Raw genomic sequence first — 13208 nt, forward strand, 5'->3', positions numbered from 1 at the left:
TATATATATATAATGTATGTATGTGTATATATATATAATGTATGTATGTGTATATATATATAATGTATGTATATGTATAACTGTATACTAAATTCATATACCAGTAGCAGTTTTTGGAAAACTTTTTTTATATCAAATCAAATGCCACTGTTGTATAAAAATTTTGTTGAATAATTTTGTTTCTAATTTCTGATTTAGGTACTGTGCCTCCTATAGCATTTTTGATAAATTCCAGACATGACATAAACATGGCCCATTATATACATGTCGATTACATTACACGTGTAGAATTAAATATATGTAATTCATGTATTATATGTAATTTGTTTATTACATATATATAATTCTACACATGTAATTCTAGTAAATACTACACCTTCTTCAATGAAAGACGTTGGACGTTCCTCATTATCTTCATTGTCTTCTATTATATCTGGTTCCGTAATGAAGCATGCAATATTTTGTTGCTTAGTTCGATCAAATAAAAATTGTTCAGCTGTAATTAAAAGAATTAATATTTTCACTTTAATATTATATTAAATGTAATGTTATTAAATGTAAAATTTGGTATATTAAGTAAATGTTAAACAAAAATACCACTAGGTGATACACAGTAATCATCCTCTACAGAATGTCCATAAACGTCATCATAACCTTCATATTCTGTAATTAATATTTTATGTTAAAAAATGATAAAAAAAAATATAAAAATATTCATAAAGATAAATTTTTGTAAGTATTTGTTTCCTAATTATTACAAACCTTCTGTATAATTCATGGATCGTACGTCACGGTGCCGAGACATCTTGCAAATTTTTTAAAAATAATGCGATAAAAATACAATAAAAAAAACAGCTTATTCAGATATTATTTGTAACCTCCCATGTTATACAGAGTAGGAGTGGTGTATGGTCAAAATCCACCAACCACGGCATAATAGATTCGAGCGCCACCTTACACACCTGAGTATTACGCTTCAAAAATTGAGATGCTTTTCTTAAATAAATATGAAGGACTGACGCTTGATATATAAAAGACTGAAAATACTAATCAATTTTGTAGGAACATTCGACATACAAAATATGCAATCGATCATAAAAATATTCAAACATGTACATATGTAATATGACTTTTATATTTTATATTTGAATTAGAAACATAATGAATACAAAAAATATTGTTATACTTTCTGTAAAGTATAATATTTATAATGGAAGAATAAAAATCTAGAAGGAATGGAATAATGAATTAGTTTTTATATTCAATTTTTTATAAGACTGAAAATTTATATAATCTACTGTATATACAGTTTTCGAATTTTATTATCATCTTAAGATTAAAAACGTCATTTTTTAACGTCATATTGCAAACAGAAGGCATTATCAATACTATTGTTAATTCTGCACTAGATTAAGCTCATGTTTGTTTAATTGCTTATGCAACGTGGTAGCTAAACTTGTATTGTGTTGTACATAGCTGGCAAATGAGATATTAATAAAAATATTACTGACAGTAGGATTATGGTTAAGATAATAAGATCGTGACACACGCTGTAAATAACTGACTGTAATGCCGCTAAAATTAAATTATTTTGTACTTTAAAGATTATTATCGATAAATATTACATTTATGTAGAGTATAAATAATCAAAATTATTGACCCCTTTGCAGACTCCTTAAATTTTATATAAATTCTTAGAAATGCACTTGTAACCACAAGATCTTTGCTTCATGAATACAGCAGGTAATGCAATAGGAAAAAATGATTGAAAATGATTGTCATAGTATATTTATATAAAATATATTCCTTTATTATACAAGTAACAAAATTGGAATATAAACTTTAGAACATATTAATTAATAATAAGCATAAACAAACCATAGTAGGAATAAATTTAATAAAGCAAGTTTATAAAATAAAAGAGAAATAATCTACAAAAGAAAAATATTTTGCAATTATTTTACACTTCATTATTGTTCAACTTTTTAAAATTTTGTACCAGATATAAAAATGAATTTTCATTGTAATCTTAATATTACCTTTGGGTTTCTTGTGATAACTTATTTTTTATATTAAATCATCATAAGTGATGTTTCATCTTTTATCTATATTATAATTCTTTTTATATCTGAAACCTATTCTTTTAAATTTCTGATCATTAAATTAAACAACTGATGCATTAATAATATATTTTATTTAAAGAATATATAAATTTCAATTTGCTAATATACTTTTCTTATCTTCCCTTTTCTTTATAATATACATAGTATTTATTTAAAACTGATACATCTAAAAGATGAAATATCTTTTTATACTAACAAAATAGTGTTTTTCAGATATTTACTTAATCGCTACTAAATTGTGGGCATTATATCCCATAATATCTTTCGGCGTAATTTTAATATTTTAATATTTTAATATGATCTTAATTTAGAGTTATTAATTATTTTATCGTAATTTTCGTATAATGTAAAAAATATATTAAATTAAAAGAAATGTAAAAATATTTAGAAAGATAAGAATGCTAAGTATTTATTTCTTGATTATATATGTTTTCTGAATAATTTATACATCAGTATTCACACGTGGTAGTAGATAGAGAGATAGATTTATTTATTTCAGCTTACATTGCCAGGAAATGGACTCGGTTTTACATTAAGTCTATCTTGCGTCTCTCTTTTACTGTTCATCTCGTTCATAGAAGACCTATATATATTCACACATACACATGTGCCCTGTGTACAAACGTTCATATATACATACATATCCATACATATCCACCCGTACCTCTATACGCCTACATACTTCATACAGTATAATATAATATAACATAACGTAATATGACTTAATCTAGCATGGTATAATATAACTATTTTATTTATGTCTTACATTTCTTTGGTTTTTCTTTATTGCCATTGATTTTCATGTATTTGTACCATTTATTTATTTATTGTCCTTTCATCTAACCTATTCTTATTTCTCTACCTGTATAGTCACTATATTCATACATTCGTTCTTTCCTTTTTATCCTCTTATTGCACTTTCTTATTATCGTTACTTTATGTAATGTTATTCAGTTATTAAGCTTTTTTCTTTTCTTTTCCTGTCTAATACTTTACACCATTCCATAACTTCCTCTGTGTATTCCTCTGATGTTATTTTTTGTATGCTGAAGCCTACTCTGTTTAATTCTTTGCATTCTTTAACCATGTGCCATAGTGTACCAGCCTTTTCTTTGCATAGTATGCATTTCCTCCTCTCCTCAGTTTCCCAATATTTGTTGTCATCTTCCATGTTTCCACATCTGACCTTTGCTTTTATTTTTTGCAACGTCTTTTTCTCTTCAATTTGTAGATATGCTGGTAATTGTATATGGGGTTCTATTTCTATACCTCTTGTTATATCTTGACTGTTGGATTTTCTCGTGTAGGATTTGTCTATCTATTTCAATTATTCTTGCCTTTAGTGTGTCACTTACCTTTGCTCCTCTCCTCTTTAACTCTTCCAATCCTTCTTGACTGAACCCACATTCATTAATACACTTCATCCTTTGTTTTACCCAACTTCTTTTTATTTGGCCTTTTGTTACTTCTTCCACACACTTTTTTAATAGTATCTTTTTGACTTGTGTTTCGATCTTTTCCTCAAATCTTGCCGCTCTGTTTATTGTATTAGTGTGTACTTTGTTCCTTAATGTTTTCTTTCTTATTATGTACTTTGGCGTCCATCTATCCAGTCCAAGGCACCACTTTATATATTTGGTTTGGATTTTTTCCACCTCTTCCCATTCTTTCCAGCCCCATATCTCTACCCCGTAACTTATTACACTTGCGACTAGTTTATCGTATATCCACATTCGCTTCATAAAACTATCCCTAAATAATCTTTCGCCTAGTCCCCATACTTGTCTTGCCGCTAGGATGCCTTTTCTGGTGAGATTGTTTATATGATCGTTATTATTTCCGTTTTTGTTGAGGGTATAGCCTAAGTATGTAAATTTATCTACTTCTTCTATTTCTTTGTTTCGCCAGCACCATTTTTTTTTTCATTTTTCCTTCCTCTCACATGCGGTAGTAATTGTGTCTGTTTACATAGGTTTGTGTGCATATGTGTTTATAACGTTATTAAATTTAATAAAAATCTATTTTTGTTTTATATCACGTGTCATTATTTATATTTTATTTTTTATCTCTTACAACTACGTATAATTTATCCACGATATTTGTAAGAATGAGATGTCTGCATAGAATCCAGTGATTCTTTGTCATCCATATTAGCAACGTTTATCAAGTATTTGACTTTACAGTTATTTTACGCATAATTCAATTTTATTGTTTTTCGCTGTTTTTCGTTAATTGAATGGTATTTACATATTAGACATACGTACTGTCATATATATCTTACATATTAATACGTATACAAGTGTCATCTATAATTGGACGATTTTTGTTATTATTATTGTACTATTCTATAAATTAAACACAAAATCTTAATCTGCCAGATTTAAAATATAGTTTCACATAATTTTTATATTTATTTCACTTTTTATGCTTTATATTATGATATTTGATAAGATATATTTCACAATAAATTAATAATACCGAATAAAATAAATTAATAATTTCGATATAAAAATATCGAAATAATCTTTTAAAAGCTTCTAATCATAATTTTTAATAATAATAATTTTTAATTTTTTTAATTTTATTTATTTGTTTATATAATAATTTAGGTATTAAAATATTTCAAGTTTAAACAAAAATTCTATCGAATCATCAGTTCTTAAACATATATGAATTTGAAATGAGAAAAAATTATTTTTAATTAAGATATTTAAGTAGAAAAATAATATTTTATGTAAAGTATGTTTTTAAATGCTTATTATAATCAAAGTAGTAATTTGCAAAGCAATGAGTCACGCCCATAAGATAAGGTTTCTGGTTTTCATATATATATATATATACATGTGTATTTGCAGAAAATATTTTTGTGTTGTTCATTATATATGAAAGTACAAGTTAATCATTCTCAATTGGATATTAATTTAATATAAAGGATAAAAAAATGGCTTCAGAACTTCCCTCTCAATTAAAACAGTTATTTAGGTATGTAAATAATAATTTATTTTGTGAATATATTGATATTTTTTTATATATAGTATATTTTATAATACAACTAATATAATTAATATTATATATTAATTAATAATAATATCATTAATGTTCATTAAATGTTTAGATATATTGATGATCATAAAGTAGAATATATAAATAATTTACGAGAAGCAGTAGCTATAAAATCTGTATCATCATGGCCAGATCATAGAAATGAAATAATCAAGATGATGAAATGGACAGAAATTAAATTAAAAGATCTTGGAGTCACTACTGAATTGGTAGATATAGGGAAACAAAATCTACCAGATGGAAGTCAAATTCCTCTTCCACCTGTTTTACTAGGCACTCTTGGATCTGATCCTAAAAAAAAGACTGTTCTTTTATATGGACATTTAGATGTTCAACCAGCATTAAAAGAAGATGGTTGGGACACTGAACCATTTAATCTTGTTGAAAAAAATGACAAATTATTTGGACGTGGAAGTACAGATGATAAAGGTCCTGTACTTTGTTGGATTCATGCAATGCAAGCTTATAAAGCTGTTGGAATTGATATTCCTGTTAATATCAAGGTATTTTCACTAATAAATTTTTGATAATATTTTTTTTCAACTTTTTTTATTAAATATTTTTTGGGTGAAGTTTGTTTTTGAGGGTATGGAAGAAAGTGGTAGTGAAGGATTAGATGAACTCCTTTGGGCACGGAAAGATACATTTTTACAAGGTGTTGATTATGTATGCATATCTGATAATTATTGGTTGGGTACCACAAAACCTTGTATTACATATGGTTTAAGAGGTATCTGTTATTTCCATGTAGAAGTAATTTGTGCCAGTAAAGATTTACATAGTGGTACATTTGGTGGAACTGTATATGAAGCAATGTCAGATTTAATATATTTGTTGAACACATTGGTTGATGCAAATGGAAAAATATTAGTAGATGGTATTTATGATGATGTTGCTCCAATTGTAGAAAAAGAAAGAGAATCCTACAAAACAATAGAATTTGATGTTGATGAATTTCGAACTTCTGTTGGTGCTAATAAATTAGCACATAATGAAGATAAAGTAAATATTTATAACTTAATTAAGTACTCTTATATTTTAATTATATTTTAATGCTATCTTTATTTACAAATGTAATATTATTTTAATGTTACTAGTAAATTTAATTATATTGTTAGATTCAACTTCTAATGCATCGTTGGAGACAACCCAGTTTATCTCTTCATGGTATAGAAGGTGCATTTAGTGAACCAGGTGCAAAGACTGTTATTCCTGGAAAAGTTATTGGTAAATTTTCAATTAGAATAGTACCAAATATGACTCCAGAAGAAACTGTTAAAAAAGTAACAGAATATTTAAATAAAATATGGGCTAATAGAGGTAGTCCAAATAAATTCAATGTTATTATGGGTCATGGAGGAAGAACTTGGACTGAAAATCCTGATCACCCAAACTATGTAGCTGGTCGAAAAGCTACAAAACATGTTTATAATGTAGAACCTGATTTATCACGCGAAGGAGGCTCAATTCCAGTTACTTTGACATTCCAAGAAGTAACAGGCAAAAACGTATTACTCTTACCAGTTGGTGCTGGTGATGATGGGGCACATTCCCAAAATGAGAAATTAGATGTTCGTAATTACATTGGAGGTGTAAGTATTTTTGTTTGAAAAGAGTATTTTATTATAATTGTTTTGCATAAATTTAATGCAAATGATATTTTATTTTTGATTTAGACTAAATTGCTTGGAGCTTATTTGTATGAAGTAGCTCAACTTTAATATAAATACATATTGAAAGTATATAATCAAGGTGTATGGATTTATATTAATATACTCCAAAATTTGTTTTCTTTTTTATAATGTGTAATATGTAAAAAAAAATGTTATTAGAAAAACAGATAAAAATGTCACTTTGTGTACTTTTGTTTTTTTTCTTCATATAAATATAAAACACTATTTATAGTAAAATATTCTAGTTCTGTTATTTCGACTTTATTCTCAATGCCCAAGCTGGTTGTCCTTTATGAAGTGTTGCTGGTAAGAATACAGTCAAATTTTCACTATTTTGTTTCCACTAGAATTGAGAAATTAATATTATTTTATAAAGTATGTAATGTAAATTTAATTTCTATTAAAATAAAATATATACTTCAATTAATATATTAGATCCAAGCATAGAAATTTGTGTGCCAATAGTTGCTTTAAATGATCTTAGATACAATATATCCTTATTTGGCCAATTAAGAATTATTGCATAAATGGCTTTTGTGTTTTTGTTATATGTATACCAAACACTATTAGTTAAAGTATCATTTTGAGTTGTCCAAGGTCTGGTATTATAAATAGCTTCTCCATTTATATTTAACCAATCACCTATTAAATAAATTATTACATTTTAAAACAAATATACTAATATTTTTTTTTATCAATGAACATACCCATTCCACGTAATCTTTCTTCAAATATTGGAGAAATAATACCATCCTTTGTTGGCCCAACATTCATTAATAAATTTCCTCCACAGCTTACTGTAACTACTAATTCTTTTACCAATTCTGCTAAACAGAAATATTCTGATAAAACAGCATTCCTACGAAATCCCCAAGATTTTTTGTCAATTGTCATACAGTTTTCCCATTTATGTGGTAGGAGTATTCCTAATGATTTTAAATTATAATTAAAATAAATAAAAAAAAATCTATACTTAAAGGAAATATTAATTATGTTAGATTTAATTTACCAGGATTATAGCGATCAGTGCATGTATAAAAATCACCATGATGACATGCTATATTTTGACCCCATCTATCATTTACTACAACTGTATCTTTTATAGGACTTTCATTGTATAACCAAGATAAAAATTCTTTTGATTTCCAATAAATATCCGGTGCTTCCCAGTCACCATCAGACCATACAACTTCTGGCTTATATTTTTCTATTAACTCATGTAATTCAGGGATTATCTTTTGTTTAACAAAAATTTGTGTTGTAAAATTGTTTCTTTTGTCATACAAGTAAAGAGGATTGTACCATTCATATAAAGAGTGGTAAAGACCAAATTTTAAACTGGTTAAATCTCTTATTGCTATAGCTAATTCACCTGATTTTAAAAATCATTAATTAAAAATACAAAATTAAGAGTTAAAGATTTAATGTAAGCAGTACCTATGAGATCTTTCTTTGGTCCAACATCTACAGAATTCCAACTAAATGAATATTTAGAAGGCCATAATGTATATCCTTCATGATGTTTGCTTGTCAATACAATATATTTCGCACCTGAAGCTTGAAATAATTCGCTCCACTGTGTAGCATTAAAGAATTCAGCAGTAAATTCAGGAGCAAAGTCTTGATATGTAAAACTAGGTGGATACCTTTGTTTCATAAAATCATGGTATTTAGTACCATTATGTTCTTCTAAAAGTGATAGTTTAATAGAAATAAAGGTATACAAGAAATAAAGAATCTAAACATAGACAGATATCATAATAATTAATAACGAAAAAACATAATTACCTTGCCAGTTATTCCAAAACCATTCAGAGCCAAAACTAGGAACACTAAAAACACCCCAGTGAATAAAAATACCAAATTTAGCATCATCATACCAATTTGGAAGAGGACGACTATCTAAACTGTTCCATGTTGGAAAATATTTGTTAATTTCTCTGTCTGTAGTCCACAATGTTTCATATCTTTGTTCATTAGCTGTTACTAATATATGCTGATTTTTCCATACTGTACATAGTATTGAAAAAATTAATACAATATAAATTGGTATAATCATTATTACTGTCCAGTTTTCTCTATAAATATCATATATGCACTGATATATATAATTCACATAAACTGATAATTTTACTTTATTATCATATTTTTATCAAATAACTTGATTAAAAATTCGTATGAAAATCTGATTATCAATGTTGGTACCACTAAATTTATTTGATTATAAAATAAAATCAGATGTACTTATATATAACATGGAAATGAAATACTATTAATAAAACCAATATTTAAAATAAGAAAGATAAGTTTTCATGGTTATTCTTTGTCATATTTTTCAAAATATTTCATAAATATATTACGAAAAAGATATAATTGATACAATATCAACATTTAAAACAATCTAAATCAAAATCTTTCATCAAAAGATGACTGCCGACTACTGATTACAGTTAACTACTGCAGACAAATGAAAAATTTAATAAAATAATTTAACATTTTACCATAAAACTAATAAAATATGATATAAACAAAATCCAAATATTTTGTTGTTAATTTTTTTAAATATATTTCAATATCGATCTTATCAATAGCCAATAACACGTTATTGGAGTCTGTCAAACTTACAGGATTCAGGTAAATTCGTCGGAGTGTGATAGATTAATAACAGCGTTTAACTATTGTACGAATAAAACCGGATATACGCTGTTTAAAATTTTTAGCGTTTATCGTAAGTAACTGATTTTGCGAAAATTCTTAGAAAAAAATATGTACAGCAATATCGAAGTTTGAATATGAAGCTTATATTTGCCGATATTTTTTAGAATTAACAAAATTCATCATGTCGTCTTGGGTACCAATGGAATCGAATCCAGAAGTAAGAATTTTTACTTTTTTCTTTACTTTGAAATTAAAAATATTCAAATTTTTTAATATAAATTAATCTTTTTCTTTGTTTTAGGTTATGACAAAGGTAAATCATCGTAACTTTCCATTACTGGTATTGACTTTCGATCTCGTGATATAATATGAATATTTATGAATATGAATATTTTTTAGTGTTCTTATTTATTAAAATGCTAGCAATAATTTATCTGTTTATTTATTAAATAATATATTTAATTATAAAATAATTTTTTTTAATAACTTTGTTTATTAAATTTTATAGTAAAAAGATATATTTTTCAGCTTTTACATAAATTAGGTGTACCAAGAGATTGGTGTGTTGTTGATGTTTATGGATTAGAACCAGACCTACTGGCACTTGTACCTAAACCAGTTCTTGCTGTTATTTTACTATATCCTTTATCTAAAAAGGTTGCAAAATTAAAATTATATTATTATATATATTTATATCTGTAATTCATAATATGTAACAATTTCATATGATATAGGGTGATAATAGTTTAGAGGATGAAGAAGAAGGTGATAAAGAAAAAGATACAAGTACTTCTAAAGATCCAGCAGTTTTTCATATGAAACAATACATTCATAATGCCTGTGGTACAATTGCATTAATTCATAGTGTTGCAAATAATCAGCATATGTATGTATTTTATTAAAAGTAAAGAAAGTTAATTTATTTAAAAATTGACATTATACATTATAGTTTGTTGAATTCATTCTTTCAGTATAAAACTTCAGGATGGTTTCTTGAAAGCCTTTTTAGATGACTCAAAAGATCTTTCTTTTACGGAATGTGGAAAACTTTTAATGGAGTCAGATGGTATTAGTACCACTCACAAAGATGTGGCACAAGAGGGTCAAACAGAGGTATAATTCTTATGATTTCTGTGTCATTATAGAAATGTCATTGAAAGTATTTCATAGGTACCCAGTGAAGAAGTTCCAGTATATCACCACTTTGTAGCCCTTATAGAAAAAAATGGAGTTTTATATGAATTAGGTAAATATTTTAATACTGTTATTTTAATGCTTTAATTTATAACTATTATATTTATGAATAATATTATAAGATTATCATGATTATATCTTTAAATATAAAACTTTTCAGATGGACGTAAGTCTGCTCCTGTTAATCATGGTTCAACAAGTTCAGAAACATTATTAGAAGATGCAGCGCGTGTTTGTAAAGAATATATGGCTCGTGACCCAGAAGAAGTGTGTTTTACAGTTCTTGCTCTCACTAACAGTGATGCAACAACGTTGTAACTTAATACATAAGGTGTAGCATATACATTTTAAGATAACTGTCCAAAGAATTTATTTTGTACATTATACATGTACATCTGCGTTTTGTATTGCATTTATTAATATTTACTACATTGCTATATTGTAAAATGGATATTCGTAAAATAAGTATGTATTAAATTTTGAAGATTTGTGCCCAAAAAACGAATTAAACAAACTACAATGTGTAATATCGATTTTAAAATAAATTAATTTCTCTACTTTTAATAAAATATCTACATTTTGATTATTCGTATCAATGGAAAAGATAATATAATTTTTACATAGTCGAAATACTTTAGTTTTGCCTATTATCGGAGGTCGTAAAATCTGTCGGTCACTGACCAGAAGCTAGCAAAAGGCTTAGTTATTTTAGATCCTCTTCCGAGAGTGAGCATCTTGGCATCACTCTCTAAATAGTAACTTGGAAACACAAAATAAAATCGAAATGTAGACTCGTCCGTATTTTACAATCGATTATCTGTTTTTACAATTGATTTTATTTTTTAATATTGTTTATATAATATGGTAAAACTTGTAAATAGAAAAAAGAATGAAATATATTCTTGCTGCGAGTTATTATTATTTAGATTTAAGGCAAAGTAATCGTATTCAATACAAAAAGAGAATGAGGGTGTTGACGACAAATGATCGGTCGGTTAGTCATTGTTTGCTATTAGCTCAGTTCAGGAAAAATTTTACGGTGGGAAATTTTCCATGATTCCTATGACTAGGAACTAGTTAATCTCTCCATGAATACGCAATAATGTTTAATGAATTTTTTTTAGTATGTTACGCATGAGAAGTTGATTTCTTTTGTTGTATTGGCCAATTTCTGAGCGAATTTATCACGTAAGGATGTTTAGTTGCGAACGAATTATACATATTATGCGATAATTGAAAAATGCATCGAAAGAGGCCGATTAATATATGAAAATAACTTGGGAATTTTTTACATTGTTCGTTGCCTGTGTAGTAACGGGGCATCTTTATTATTTTACCTGAAGCAATAAACGAAAAAAGAAATTATATTGCTTAATACTAGAACAATTACAATTGGGGTAGGTATAAATACTAAATTTATGTAGGTATATATACTTTATTATTTCAAAAAGTTCGTATTTTGGCTAACTGATGTCGAACAATTTTTCGCGGGAAAGAATCGGAAAATTTTCTGATATAAAAATTTCCCAACGAGGGTAACAAAGTTGTATTACATTTGTGTAAATATAGAGTTTGATAGTATTAGGCAAAGATTTCTATTAGTTCAACTCGACTTACTTCGGTAAGCACTGCGTCATCGGAATGGAAAATTTGGGGCAGAGATAGAAAGATAAAGCAATTGTATTGTTGTATAGAGCGCGGAACAAAAATTTTCCTTAATCAAAACATTATTAATTGCTATTAATACGATTCGATTATATTTACATAGAGAATGGTGGATCTAAAAGAATTTGCATAGAGTATGTAAATAGAATTGACGAAGGATCGTAACAAATATATGTATGTTATAAGCAAAGGAAATTGTTGTATGTGATAATAGTATTCACGTACGTGACGTGGTGTGAAAAATTTGGATTATTTAACGTTATCAATAAAAGTACAATCGATATAGAGTACTAAGTTTTATCAGCTGAAATCATAATGTCGTTAATTCATGGTATGACTGATGTGTGAAGGATGATCATTTTTACGTTTCTATGAAAAAACACCAGAGTGCTCCACTGATCATCACATACGATACTTTCACGTTCCGTTCAACGTAGTGTAAGATAATGGGTGCAAGGTAGATTTCCTGCTTTACATCGATAAAATTTTTAATAATTACAATTCATAAAATCTGCATTAATAAGCTGTAATAATTAGTTATTGAATCATATTAAAATTTGTATAAGAAAGTCATAATGAAATTAGTGTAAAAATTGGTTAATCTTAGATCGTAAAACTATAAAGTGATAATCTAGGAGGATGTTTCATTATAGGTTATTCAGATCAGTAATTAGCATATAATAGCCTGTAAGAGATGTTGCTTTCTAAAATAGTACATTACTGAAGTATGATTTAATTTGTTCAATAAAAATACGCCAACTAATTTCGTTTTTTTTCCAGAATCTTATATTAAAAATGCATATAATATAGTAGAAGACAAAGATAAATAAAT

General features: G+C 26.8%; 5 protein-coding genes across 5 annotated transcripts in view; 2 read left to right on the top strand and 3 right to left on the bottom strand.

Annotated features, from left to right (window-relative positions):
* HBS1 (translation elongation factor EF-1alpha (GTPase) HBS1) overlaps positions 1-939 on the bottom strand; it is a 4454-nt gene extending 3515 nt beyond the window's left edge. The window contains exons 1-3 of the mRNA XM_017908264.1: positions 763-939; positions 598-663; positions 377-496 (exon numbers count right to left, since the gene is read on the bottom strand). Of these exons, the coding sequence (XP_017763753.1) occupies positions 377-496; positions 598-663; positions 763-805 (229 nt within the window). The 5' untranslated portion in view covers positions 806-939. The remainder of the gene's footprint in view (positions 1-376; positions 497-597; positions 664-762) is intronic.
* A 2129-nt stretch (positions 940-3068) lies between these two features.
* Positions 3069-4229, bottom strand: LOC108553406 (uncharacterized). The gene is made up of 2 exons (XM_017908278.1): positions 3479-4229; positions 3069-3409 (listed from the first exon to the last, which is right to left on the bottom strand). The coding sequence occupies exons 1-2, from the start codon at positions 3863-3865 to the stop codon at positions 3344-3346; spliced, it is 453 nt and encodes a 150-aa protein (XP_017763767.1). The 5' UTR covers positions 3866-4229; the 3' UTR covers positions 3069-3343.
* A 768-nt stretch (positions 4230-4997) lies between these two features.
* Cndp2 (Cytosolic non-specific dipeptidase 2) lies at positions 4998-6953 on the top strand. The gene is made up of 5 exons (XM_017908267.1): positions 4998-5105; positions 5239-5689; positions 5760-6188; positions 6305-6778; positions 6863-6953. Exons 1-5 carry the CDS (start codon positions 5065-5067, stop codon positions 6905-6907), a joined length of 1440 nt encoding a protein of 479 aa, XP_017763756.1. The 5' UTR covers positions 4998-5064; the 3' UTR covers positions 6908-6953.
* A 92-nt stretch (positions 6954-7045) lies between these two features.
* On the bottom strand, positions 7046-8918 carry Fuca (alpha-L-fucosidase). The gene is made up of 6 exons (XM_017908269.1): positions 8648-8918; positions 8297-8548; positions 7869-8231; positions 7567-7785; positions 7278-7501; positions 7046-7202 (listed from the first exon to the last, which is right to left on the bottom strand). Exons 1-6 carry the CDS (start codon positions 8916-8918, stop codon positions 7110-7112), a joined length of 1422 nt encoding a protein of 473 aa, XP_017763758.1. The 3' UTR covers positions 7046-7109.
* A 581-nt stretch (positions 8919-9499) lies between these two features.
* Uch (Ubiquitin carboxyl-terminal hydrolase) lies at positions 9500-11197 on the top strand. The gene is made up of 8 exons (XM_017908277.1): positions 9500-9587; positions 9682-9734; positions 9819-9830; positions 10046-10174; positions 10252-10403; positions 10489-10630; positions 10688-10763; positions 10872-11197. Exons 2-8 carry the CDS (start codon positions 9699-9701, stop codon positions 11027-11029), a joined length of 705 nt encoding a protein of 234 aa, XP_017763766.1. The 5' UTR covers positions 9500-9587; positions 9682-9698; the 3' UTR covers positions 11030-11197.
* The last annotated feature ends 2011 nt before the right edge of the window (positions 11198-13208 follow it).

Source organism: Eufriesea mexicana, unplaced genomic scaffold (assembly GCF_001483705.2).
Source record: "Eufriesea mexicana isolate 0111107269 unplaced genomic scaffold, ASM148370v2 scaffold10344, whole genome shotgun sequence".
NCBI lineage: Eukaryota > Metazoa > Arthropoda > Insecta > Hymenoptera > Apidae > Eufriesea > Eufriesea mexicana.

Excerpts from the sequence above, each read along its gene's own strand:
- Cndp2 (XM_017908267.1), top strand. The coding sequence starts at position 5,065 with ATGGCTTCAGAACTTCCCTCTCAATTAAAACAGTTATTTAG. Across the intron at positions 5,106-5,238 it reads CAATTAAAACAGTTATTTAG|ATATATTGATGATCATAAAG; the intron begins GTATGTAAATAA and ends TTAAATGTTTAG. Across the intron at positions 6,189-6,304 it reads TAGCACATAATGAAGATAAA|ATTCAACTTCTAATGCATCG; the intron begins GTAAATATTTAT and ends TTATATTGTTAG.
- LOC108553406 (XM_017908278.1), bottom strand. The coding sequence starts at position 3,865 with ATGAAGCGAATGTGGATATACGATAAACTAGTCGCAAGTGTAATAAGT. Across the intron at positions 3,410-3,478 it reads TAAAGAGGAGAGGAGCAAAG|TCAAGATATAACAAGAGGTA; the intron begins GTAAGTGACACA and ends AAAATCCAACAG.
- Fuca (XM_017908269.1), bottom strand. The coding sequence starts at position 8,918 with ATGATTATACCAATTTATATTGTATTAATTTTTTCAATACTATGTACA. Across the intron at positions 8,549-8,647 it reads GTTTTGGAATAACTGGCAAG|AAGAACATAATGGTACTAAA; the intron begins GTAATTATGTTT and ends TATCACTTTTAG. Across the intron at positions 8,232-8,296 it reads ACCAAAGAAAGATCTCATAG|GTGAATTAGCTATAGCAATA; the intron begins GTACTGCTTACA and ends TTTTAAAATCAG.
- Uch (XM_017908277.1), top strand. The coding sequence starts at position 9,699 with ATGTCGTCTTGGGTACCAATGGAATCGAATCCAGAA. Across the intron at positions 10,175-10,251 it reads TATATCCTTTATCTAAAAAG|GGTGATAATAGTTTAGAGGA; the intron begins GTTGCAAAATTA and ends CATATGATATAG. Across the intron at positions 10,404-10,488 it reads GTTGCAAATAATCAGCATAT|TATAAAACTTCAGGATGGTT; the intron begins GTATGTATTTTA and ends TCATTCTTTCAG.